Genomic DNA, 11,021 nt, shown 5'->3' on the forward strand with positions numbered 1-11,021 from the left:
ATCCAGTAGTTTGCTTTCCTCCATTTCTGTCATTTGTGACCTATTTCTTTGTCTCCACATTTTTTATGCTTCCCTGTGTTGATAGAGTGGCTTTGTGTGCTAGGTGTCTTATAGGGTCCAGTGACTCAGCCTCCCCAATTACCTGAGGTGGACACTCTTGGTGCACCCCTTTGTGGGCTTTGTGCACAGTCTTGTTGTAGTTAAGCCTTGATTGTTGTAGATATCACTGAGAGGAATTGACCTCCAGGCCAATTGGCTGTGAGAATCAGCTGTGTCTGCAGTTGGAGAACTTCTGTGCTGGAGACACCCTTCTGGGGCAAGACTTGCTTCAGTGGGGCTTTGGTGCTCACTGAGTCTGCCCCCTGAATGTGTTCCTTATGGATCTGAGGAGTTGTAATCTGGATGGTCCCACTCTGACCACTGGGTACACTGGCTCTTGGATCTCTAAGGAGGTGCTAATTTAGCCTCTGCCTGAGGCTACCCAACAGGAGCTATGGAAGAGCTGTAGATTCCTCTTCTTTGTTTGGGGTTTGGAGGTGCCCAGATGAGGTCCAGCTGTGAAGCAATGCAAGCTGCTGTGAGGCCTTGGGCCTTCTTTTGGAAGTTCTGGGTCTCTCTGACTCAGCTGCAGTTTGTTAGGTAATTTTCAGGTTGCAAAGGGCCAGGCCTTTCATATGCAAAAGCCTCCGTGCACAGCTTGGGTGGGGCGGGGTCTCATGGGATTAACGGGGCGAGGCAAGCAGCTATGGCTGCTCCTCAGTCCTACCCTAAGAGGCCCAGCATCTCAGTGTCCCAGTAATCGCTGCAAGCACCTCTGAGAGAAAGCCGCCTTCGAGTTCCCACAGATGCCAGACAGTCCAGTTTCTCCCCGTATGAGTCTAGGTCCCCAGAAACTCGCCCGGAACTGGAGTTCAGAGCAGTCGGGAGCTTGAGACTCCCTCCCGATTGAAAAAGATATCCATGTCCTCAGTTGCCAGCCCTTTCCACGTGCCCCTCAGTACCTCTGCACTTTACTTCCGCAGTTCCTCTGAGTCTCAGTGTGCTTTTCTCTTTCCTTCTAGTTGTAGAATTTCCACTCAGCCAGCCTTCCTCTGGTTCTGGATGATGTCCGTTTTGTCTTTTAGTTGTATTTTTGAAGTGGTTGTGCGTGGCAGCAATTTCCGGTGTTTACCTATGCCGCCATCTTGGTTTCTCCAACTTGGGGATGTTTTTGATGACTGTTTCAGTTTCTTTAGTGTTTTCTGGTCCATTTAGACCAGTGGTTCTCAACCTTCCTAATGCCGCAACCCTTTAATACAGTTCCTCATGTTGTGATGACCCCCAATTTCATTGTTACAAATTGAACACAATTAAAGCATAGTGATTAATAACAAAAACAATATGTAATTATATATGTGTTTTCCGATGGTCTAAGGTGACCCCTGTGAAAGGGTTGTTCGACCCCCAAAGGGGTCACGATCCACAGGTTGAGAACCGCTGATTTAGACCTTCCAATTACTTATGAATCAATCTGGGAAGGTGATAGATGTCTAAGAAGTTGTTCATTTCTTCTAGGTCATCGAATTTGGTGGTATATAGCTTTTTTATAGTATTCTCATATAGTTTTTGTATTTCTGTGGGGTCTTGTATCTTCTCCTCTTTAATTTCTGATTTTGTTTATTGACTGTTTTCTCTTCTTTCCTTAGTGAGTCTAGCCAAGATTTTGCCAATTTTATTAATCATTTCAAAGAACCATGTCTTTGTTAAATGAATTTATTCCTATTGTTTTTGTGTTCTCTATTTTATTTAAATTTGCTCTAATTTTTATTATGCCCTTTCTTCTTTTGACTTTGGGCCTTAATTTTTTTCTAGATCATTAAGATAAAATGTTAGATTTTTTTTTTAAATTTGAGATTTTTCTTCTTTCTTGTGTGACTTTTTTCTTCCCCAGGTTAGGGAAGTTTTCTGTTATTTTTTCTTCAAACAGGTTCTCTATACCTTGCTCACTTCCTTCTCTCTGGGTTACCCATATGATGTGGATGTGGTTAAGTTTCATGTGGTCCCAAAGTCCCCTTAAATTATCGTAATGATTTTTAATTATATTTTGTTTCTGCTGCTCTGATTGAGTGATTTTTTTTCTTCCTTGTCTTCTAATTCGCTGATTTGATTCTCTGCTTTGTCTAAGCTACTATCATTCTTTCCAATCTATTCTTTATTTCAGACTGGTTGTTTTTCATGGTTTCTATGCCCCTTTTCATGTTGTTGATCATTCTTAAAACCATTACGTTATACTCTGTTGTTAATAAATTGCTTGCATCCATTTCATTTAGTTTTTTTGTCTGTAGCTTCTTCCTTTTCTTTCATTTGGGTCTGTTTCTTTGTTTCCCCATCTTTGCTGTTTATTCTGTCTGTTTCTATGTAATGGATAGGCCAGCTATTACTCTATCTTGGTGGGGTGGCCTTCTGCAGTGATTATCTTGTGGGACCCAGTGGTGTAGTCTCCTTGATCTTCTGAGCTGGGTGTTGTAGAAATGTCATTTGCATTGGTTATGTGGGCCCTCCTGTTGTGATTGGCTCTTGATTGCTGTTGTCCCATTAGTAGGTGGGTGTAGCCCTCGTGCTGGCTGACTCTGAGGCTCAACCCCGACCACCTCATGCCAACTGTTATGCAGAAACTGACAGAAAAAAAATAAAGAGAAAACAAAAGCAAACCAACCCCCCCCCCAAAAAAAAACCAAACCATCATCAACAATAAAATAAAGACAACAAAAAAAGATTAAGAAAAAATGTATGAATACTAAAAGATAAGAGGCCAAAAGAATTAAAAGAAAAAAATGAAAAAAGAAAATTTGAAAGAAGAGAAGAAAGTGGGAAAACAGAATAAGAACACAAAAGAAAATAAAGATAATGAGTGGAATAATAATAATAATATAAAAACAGTAATAATAATGAATAAAATAAAATCCTATATAATAAAAGGCTAACATGCAAATAGACTGAATGGCAGAACAACTGAACAACCGGTTGCTATGACGTGCGCTGATCACCAGGTGGTGTGTGCAGAATATGGTGGGCGTCAGCCACGGCAGATGGTGGAGCAGGTGAGTGGGGGCACCAGACCAGGGCGGGGCACCAGTTGCTGTCATCAGGGCAAGCCTCTGGTGGTTACTGAAAACTCCTTGCTTTCGCACACTGCAGTCCCGCCCGGTGCTTCCACCTGCTGCCAGCACTCGAGCCACCACTGAACCCACTGCTGGTGCCTGGCACCGGCCCCAATCACTCTGCAACGTCAGTGGCTGTGAGTGGCAGCTGCTGGCCCCGATCACCCCTCAGGGCTTCTCCACCTTTCCCTGCTCCTGAGGGGTAATCAGGGCAGCAGCCACTGCTCGCACCCACTGACGGTGCTGGCCCTAATCTCTCTGCACTGTAAGTGGGTGCGAGCGGGGCCGGTGCTGTCAGCGCGTGGGAGCGGGGCCGGCAGGAGCGGGGCTGCCGGCAGACAGGGGACTGAGGGCCAGAGTGGGAGGGGCCGTGCAGGGGCACAGAGGATGGGCCAAGACCTGCCCCTGTGCCCACCACAACCTTGTGGCCCACAGTTCCTTTCAAGGTGCACGAATATTCATGCACTGGGCCCCTAGTATTCAATTAAATAACAGCAGAAAAAGAAAAGAGAAAGAGAAAAAATAGATAAGAAAAGAAGAGATAAATAAGAGATAAAACAGAAATAGTAAAGAGAAAATAAATGAAAAAAATAAAATATAAATGAACAAATAAAGAAAAGATTTAAAAAGTGGAGTTCTTCTCCACCTATTTTTGAGCCTGCTGCTATTACTAGTACCCTTTCAACCTGTTATTTGTGGAGTTTGTTGGATTTTGCTCTGGTTTTGTCCAAATCTGGCCACATGGTGTGCTGGTTCCTGGCCTTCCAGGAGGTTCTCTCATGCAAGTCGTTACCAGTTGCTGTCCCTGGCTGGCCCTTGGCATCCTGACTGAAGCTTGGCAGGGCACCTTTCATCTTCTCAGCCTCTACAGAACAGAAAATAGAAACTGGCCATTGGAGCACCCTTGTTTCTTCTTCTATTTTTGTAAACTTACACTGCAGGGTGACTTCCGGTCCCGACTTCCTCAAACATCTGAGGAATTCACCTCTTCACTCTGAGGTAAATGCTTTTTTTGGTGAGAGAGCATCTCAGATTCCAGTCCCTGGCCTTGTCCTCATGCTGCTGAAGCTCTTGCTGTTGCTCTGTGGTGAGTAGGACAACGCGGAGTCTGGGGTTCCATCACATGGGGGCTCTGTCTTCTATGGGCTGTGGGACTCTCAGGAGAAGAGTCTGCCTGGCTATGCTCAAGGATGCTTGGATCTCTACTTCCAACTGAGGGTGGAGTCAGGCAGAAAGTGGTAGATACAGGAAAGCCAGGTTTTTAAAAAGGAAATGATCATTTTAGCTTTTATCTTATAGGATGTGTTCACCGTCTGTCTTTCTACTTTTATTTATTTATTTTTATATATTCTTTATTGATTTCAGAGAGGAAGGGAGAAGGAGAGAGTTAGAAACATCAATGATGACAGAGAGTCATCGATCGGCTGCCTCCTGCTTGCCCCACACTGGGGACGGAGCCTACAACCTGGGCATGTGCCCTGAGAATCAAACCCTGACCTCCTGGTTCATTGGTTGATGGTCAACCAGTGAGCCACACCAGCCGGGCTGTCTTTCTACTTTTTTTTTCTTTTATTGTTATTGTTAATCCTCACCTGAGGATATTTTTCCATTAGTTTTTAGAGAGAGTGGGAGAGAGAGGGAAAGACAGAGAAACATCGATGTGAGAGGAACACATCGATTGGTTGCCTCCTGTGAGAGCCCCGGCCAGGACCCAGGGCAGGGAGGAGCCTCCAACCCTGGTATGTGCCCTTGACCAGAATCGAACCCGGGACCCTTTGGTCCCCAGGCGCACGCTCTATCCACTGAGCCAAATTGCCTAGGGCATGTCTTTCTGCTTTTAATGGATGATTTTGTTTTTGGTATTTTCAATAGCCACAAAGATAGTTTGTACAACAAATTGGTCTCTCAGTTCTTTGCCCTTCTTACTATAAACATTGTTTTTCTTTATCTTTTTATGACCTTCCATTCCTATCATCAATCCCTAGAGCATTGCTAACAACTGCCCTATTTCCAAAATCGTTGTTTTCAGCATCAGCCCCCCTTCCCCACACAACTAACAGACTGTATCTCCAGCTCATGTTCTCTAATGCTCGGTCTCCAACATGTCTTCAGCTCCCTAAGATTACTTTTCCATTGTCAATTACTATGCTCTGCATCCTCTCTTCTCACAGTGGTCAACTTAGACTCTAGTCCAGCACAATACTCCGTTGCATACACCTTCATCTCTCTTCCCCCACAGCAGTCTCCTGATTAACACAGGTTTCTGCATGGTCCACACCTGTGCCTGAGCAGCTGCATGTGACTTCATACCAAAGGCACAATCAGGCCGCTAATCTAAAATAAAATCCCAAACTATTACCAAGTCCAGAAATGCCCGGACTGGCTCCTGCTTATTTCTCTCACACCGGTATCAACCACTGTCGGTCCACCGGGTCGATTCCGGATGCGCTGGCCTTCGTATCCCACCGTGGGAAAGGTGATGCCTTCTTAACATCTTTGCAGGCGCTGCATCCCTTCCAGAAATGATCGTTTCCTAATACTCAGTAGGCTTTCACCCTAATTTCACTTAGGTTTCTCCTCGATTGACATCTATAGTCAAGACCATCATAAGATCATCAGTAACTTATTTATCTGACTTATTTTCCTTATGGCGCTAATCACTCTGAAATTATGTCATATATTTATTTTTAATTGGCTCTCTTCCACTGAAATGTAAAATTTTGACAACAAAGACTACCATTCATCTTTATTCCTGTAACATAAGTGCCATCTACAATGCCTCATATATAGTATTTGTTGTATAGATGAATAAAGAAAAATGTGATTTTTATGTAAGCCTTTATCCATTCTTTTCTTCTACCCGAGGAACTAATTTCTTAAATAATAAACATTTAACCTAAAAAAAGAAGGCATCTCAGACTAAACATGGGCTTAAATAGATGACAATAATAATGAGATAATATTTACTGAATGTTGAATAAATTCAAGGCACTATTCTAAGCATTTTATGGCTATCAACTTATTTATTTATTTATTTAATTTTAATTTTAATTTTTTTTGCTAAAAGTATTACAAAGGGTATTACATATGGCTATCAACTTATTTAATTCTCACAAAACTCTACGAGGCAAGTCTGTTATTGTCTCCATTTTTTTCAGAAAAGAAAAGTACAGAGAGATGAAACCTTTTTCTCAGGGTGACACACCGTGTAAGAGGAAGAGCCTCTTACCAGTGCCATCGGGCTGTAAAGCCTGCATTCCCACAGCAGGTGCAGTGTTAGTGATCACCAGGCCTGAGCCTTCCCGCTGTCCTGTCCTGGCTCCCGTTACATGAGGCAGCATTAGAGCGGGGTCATCCGGACCTTTGAGAGGAGGGCCTGGAAATGGGCGGCTTGAAGAAGGGAGCTGCTAAGTGGTTCTAAAACAAAGGCACCATCGTGTAATTATAAATGAGAGAAAGGCTTGGAAATTGCTTTATAATCATAAAATGAACTATGTGTTGTGTATGGGCAGGTGTCTTATGGGTGATGTGGAATGTGAGAAAAGGAATGGAGAGAAAGAAGGAAGGAAGGAAGGAAGGGTAAAAATCAGGAGGAAGGGAGGAAAGAAGAGAAGAAAGGGAAGAGAGAAAGAGTGAAGGAAGAAGAAGGGAACGATGTGGGGGAGGGCGCAGGGAGGGAGGGTCTGTTGTTGGGAAACTCTTTGGAAAAGTAAACTTGGCATGGGTTTTGGATTTGGTGTTCCGCACTGACCTCTGCCGAATTCTCTCCCAGGTCAGCCCTGTGAACCAACAGGTGAGTTGCACTTCCCTTTCTTCTTCATGGTCGGTGGGTACCTTGACACGTGGGCCAACCCCGGAGGCCAATGGGTGGCTGTCTGACATCTGGTGACAGCTACCGAGGTGTATAAACAACTGTGGCTCATTCGGGCCTCGGCTGCTGTGTTCACATTTGTTTCTGTACCTGATATTTGCATGTTCAGCTCGGGGAGCAGGTGTTGGTCTTCCCTCAAAACCACAGTCTTTTTTTTTCCCCTGGGAAGTCCCAGCTTAGGGAGGGATATGCTGCTTGCACACAGAGGTCATGGGTATCAAAGATTGATTTTACTTTATTTACATAACAAATTTTTTTCAGAATTCTTTATTGTTGAAAGTATTACATATGCTCCCCCTTTTCCCCATGGATTTCCTCCAGCCCGCCCCCGCACCCCACCCCAGGCCCTCACCACCCCACTGTCTGTGTCCACGGGTTATGCATATATGCATACAAGGTCTTTGGTTGATTACCTCCCACCCAGCCACCCTCCCTCAAAGATTGATTTTAGAAGAATCTCTGCCCTCGCAGCCTCAGGGGCTCCGAGGCCCCAGTGTAGTCCTCCGCTGGGTGTTACACCAGGAGGGAGAAAGGAGTCACATACCCGCGGAGAACACCGTTACAGCCAGCCCTGGGGCCACGTGCAACATAAAATAATGCTGCCGACTCCTTCCCAGTGTTAGCTGAGCTGCTGCCACAGCAGTTACCCAGCGTGGTTTCTCTCTCGGACTCTGATTTCTGCAAACTTACTTCATTGTTCTGATCCTCGCTTAAGGTCTTACCTTTACCAGATGGAGAGAGGAGGCCATTTCCCCCAGAAGAAATATGTCACTGAAGTGTGTTTCAATGTAATATGTGTCAGAACTCTCTTTTTGTACATAAAATACTAAGCACAGGGTTAAACGAGGCTGTCCTGTCCCATCAGGAACACAGGCTGCACGTGCAGCGAGGGAACCCCAGATTAGGGTTCCTATGACGAGAGATACTCAGAGCCGACTCCTCCGGCTGGGTCCCTCGCCTGGTGTTTGTCTGAGTCTGTGCTAATGCCACGGTGTCTTATTCTTGGCCCTGTTTTTCCTCTGTAAAGGCACACAGGTGCCTAGTCCTAGCCTAAGCCACACCCAGGGTGATGAAAGCTTCTGCCACCAGGAATTTCCCATGGAGCCTCTGTGCCTGAGAATTATCTCTATATATAAAAGACTAAGTGACCATTACCACCAGACGACTGGACGACCGGCCAGTAGCTATGACGTGCACTGACCACCAGGGGGCAGATGCTCAACACAGGAGCTGCCCCCTGGTGGTCAGTGCGCTCCCACAGCAACCTCCCATGGTGGCTGGTCAACCTCCTGTGGTCCCGGCCTGCGCTATTGGCCCTGATCGAGACTGGGCAAGATGGCCCCAATTGGCCCCGATCACTGGCCAGGCTGAGGGACCCCACCTGTGCACAAATTCGTGCACCGGACCTCTAATTTGAAATAAGCTCCAAGCTGTAAGATTGAGCTCCAAATCCTTGAAAACTGTGCTTTCTGATGTCCTACTCCATCCCCAACCCAGGCTCATTCAGAAAAGTGGCCTACAGGTGCCCAGGTACCTTTTTCCTTCCCTTTTCTGCTCAGGACCTACACCTGTGCTGCTCCTCAGGCCTCTAGGGACTGCAGTTATCCAAGGAGAGAAAGTGACTCCACTGTGCAGGGCATCCCACCCCCCAGCACGGGCCAATCTTGTCGCATCATTCTGGAACTGATGTTCTCCAAGTCCCAAGGCACAGCATTTCAGGGTAAAGATTACAGATATCAAACCAGAAATAACGCCCCGGGGATCTGGAACACTTGGCATTTTTAGCTGGTGAATTAAAGATGCATCAGCTCATGAAACGTCAAAATCCCTGAGAGCACTGGCCATTCAGGGGTTTGTTTATTCAACCCTCAGAGCCTCTGCTATTTGGGAAGTTTTAAGAAATACCTCTTTCTTTCCTACCATAAGGAGATGAGATGAAAGCAGAATACAAACATAACCATCTTTAATTCATCCAGGAAAAAGCTCCTCTGGCAAAAACATACACCCCCAAGGCTCAAGACATGGATTAAATTTTCTCCTTGTAAACATGGCTTGTAAAGAAGTCTCACAAGAAAAAAAGAAAAAAAGAGAAAAAACCCCACAAAAAAACAGACATAAATATATGAAAAAAAGTAAAAAAAAAAGTCTTAGAACATAGGCTGTGCAGACGTGTGGATTGAGGACATTTCTAAGCAAGTACATGCCTGCTTCTTTCATTACAGTAATAAGGGCAGAAGAGAATAGGTAAAGAAGGAAGTGAGATTCTCTAAGTCTTTCCCAGATCCTCCAGGTTTTATATTCTGTCTTTGAAAGAGATAGTCTGAGATGTCAGGGGAAAGGAGACAAAAGAAAATAGCCACTAAGGCCTACAACAAGGATGGATGAAATATATTCACTTTCCCGGACTTCAAGCTTTGTCTTCCCCAACGCCAGCTGCAATGACAGTTGTCAGGATCCCTGCACGGTCTCCAGAAAGGCTGCTCTTAGTTCATGGATAGAAACTTCAGTGAGTAAGGACCGAGTCAAAGGTAAGGGTTGCCTGTGGTAGGAGGCGATGCTACACAGAGGCAGGTGTGTTGGGGGTGAGCAGATGGCAGAAGAAAGCCCATGGACCACTTGTGGGTGGTGATGTGATCCGTGTGTCCAGTTGGCTGGTTCTCACTCTTTTCTTATTTTTGTTGATTTCAGAGAGGAAGGGAGAGGGTGATAGAAATATCAATGATGAGAGAGAATCATTGATCAGCTGCCTTTTGCACACCCTCTACTGGGGATCGAGCCTGAATCCCAGGCATGTGTCCTTGACCGGAATCAAACCCAGGACCCTTCAGTCCAGAGGCTGCCACTCTATCCACTGAGCCACACCAGCTAGGGCAGATTCTCAGTCTTGTTTCAAATGCTAAGAATACAAAATACCTTTGAATGCCATTGCCCTGGAATATGTGTTTAATCCTTCTCTCTAGCGCTGCTTTTGACAGTCAGCCCTCCTCGGCCCATAGAGGGGAACTCAATGACCCTGACCTGTAAGACCCAACTCCCAACACAGACGTTAGATGTCCTGCTCCAGTTCTTCTTCTTCAAAGATGGCTCTGCCCTGGGGCTGAGCTGGAACAACTCCTCGGAGCTCCAGATCACCGCCCTGAAGAGGAAAGATTCAGGGTCCTACTGGTGTGAAGCTCAGGCAGAGGGACTTAAAGTCATACGGAGCAGGAGAATCCAGATAGATGTGCGGGGTGAGTACCACTGGGGCCCTCTGCTGGGTGGTCAGGAGGGCGTGAGTCTGGACTGTGCTGACTGTTCTGTTCTGCTCCTGAGCGGCTCTCTCTAGGCGAGTCCTTAGGGGTCCTCCCTTCTCCTTGCTATTCCCATTCAAGCGAGCAGAAGAGTATTTAGACAAACTTTATTGTGCGTCTTCACTCTGCTGGAGAGAGTGGAGAAAATCTACATAATACATGGTCCCTGATACAAGCAGCTGTTGCTCACTCAGCACTTTGAACAACCACGGTGAAATAGAGGGTGTTGTTGTATAGGAAGGGCTATTAATAAAAATACTGAGAAGAGAGAAGTTGCAAGAGAAGGCTTTGTGGGATAGGCTATTACAGAGGGGCTTATGGAAGAAAAGTGTGGGCCTGGTTTTTAAAGATAGAAAAGGTGTTTTCTGATTCAAAATCACAGATGTTATTGCAAGTCAGGGCCGATGCTTCTGATATCCTTTCATTCTTGGACAAAGATGTGTCCATTGCGCCATAAAGCAGCTGTTCTCCAGATGCCTGGGCTTCCCAGACCTGCTCACAATCAACATTGGTGATGGTGGAACACACACACACACACACACACACACACACACACACACACACCACACACACCACATACCACATACATACACCACACACACCACATACCACACACACGTCCCTCCCACCCCCTCCACACCCCCCCACACATCATACACACACACCACATACACACCACACACATACCACACACACACACCACAGACACACCACACATAC

At 45.6% G+C, this 11,021-nt stretch overlaps 1 protein-coding gene across 1 annotated transcript in view; it reads left to right on the forward strand.

Annotated features, from left to right (window-relative positions):
* Nucleotides 1-4,196: 4,196 nt before the first annotated feature.
* The window catches only part of LOC102423807 (Fc receptor-like protein 1), a 13,869-nt gene continuing 7,044 nt past the window's right edge, over nucleotides 4,197-11,021 (forward strand). Inside the window, 3 exon segments of the mRNA XM_023760693.1 lie at nucleotides 4,197-4,227; nucleotides 6,913-6,933; nucleotides 9,972-10,241. Of these exon segments, the coding sequence (XP_023616461.1) occupies nucleotides 4,197-4,227; nucleotides 6,913-6,933; nucleotides 9,972-10,241 (322 nt within the window).

Source organism: Myotis lucifugus, unplaced genomic scaffold, assembly GCF_000147115.1.
Source record: "Myotis lucifugus unplaced genomic scaffold, Myoluc2.0 scaffold_190, whole genome shotgun sequence".
Taxonomy (NCBI): Eukaryota; Metazoa; Chordata; class Mammalia; order Chiroptera; family Vespertilionidae; genus Myotis; species Myotis lucifugus.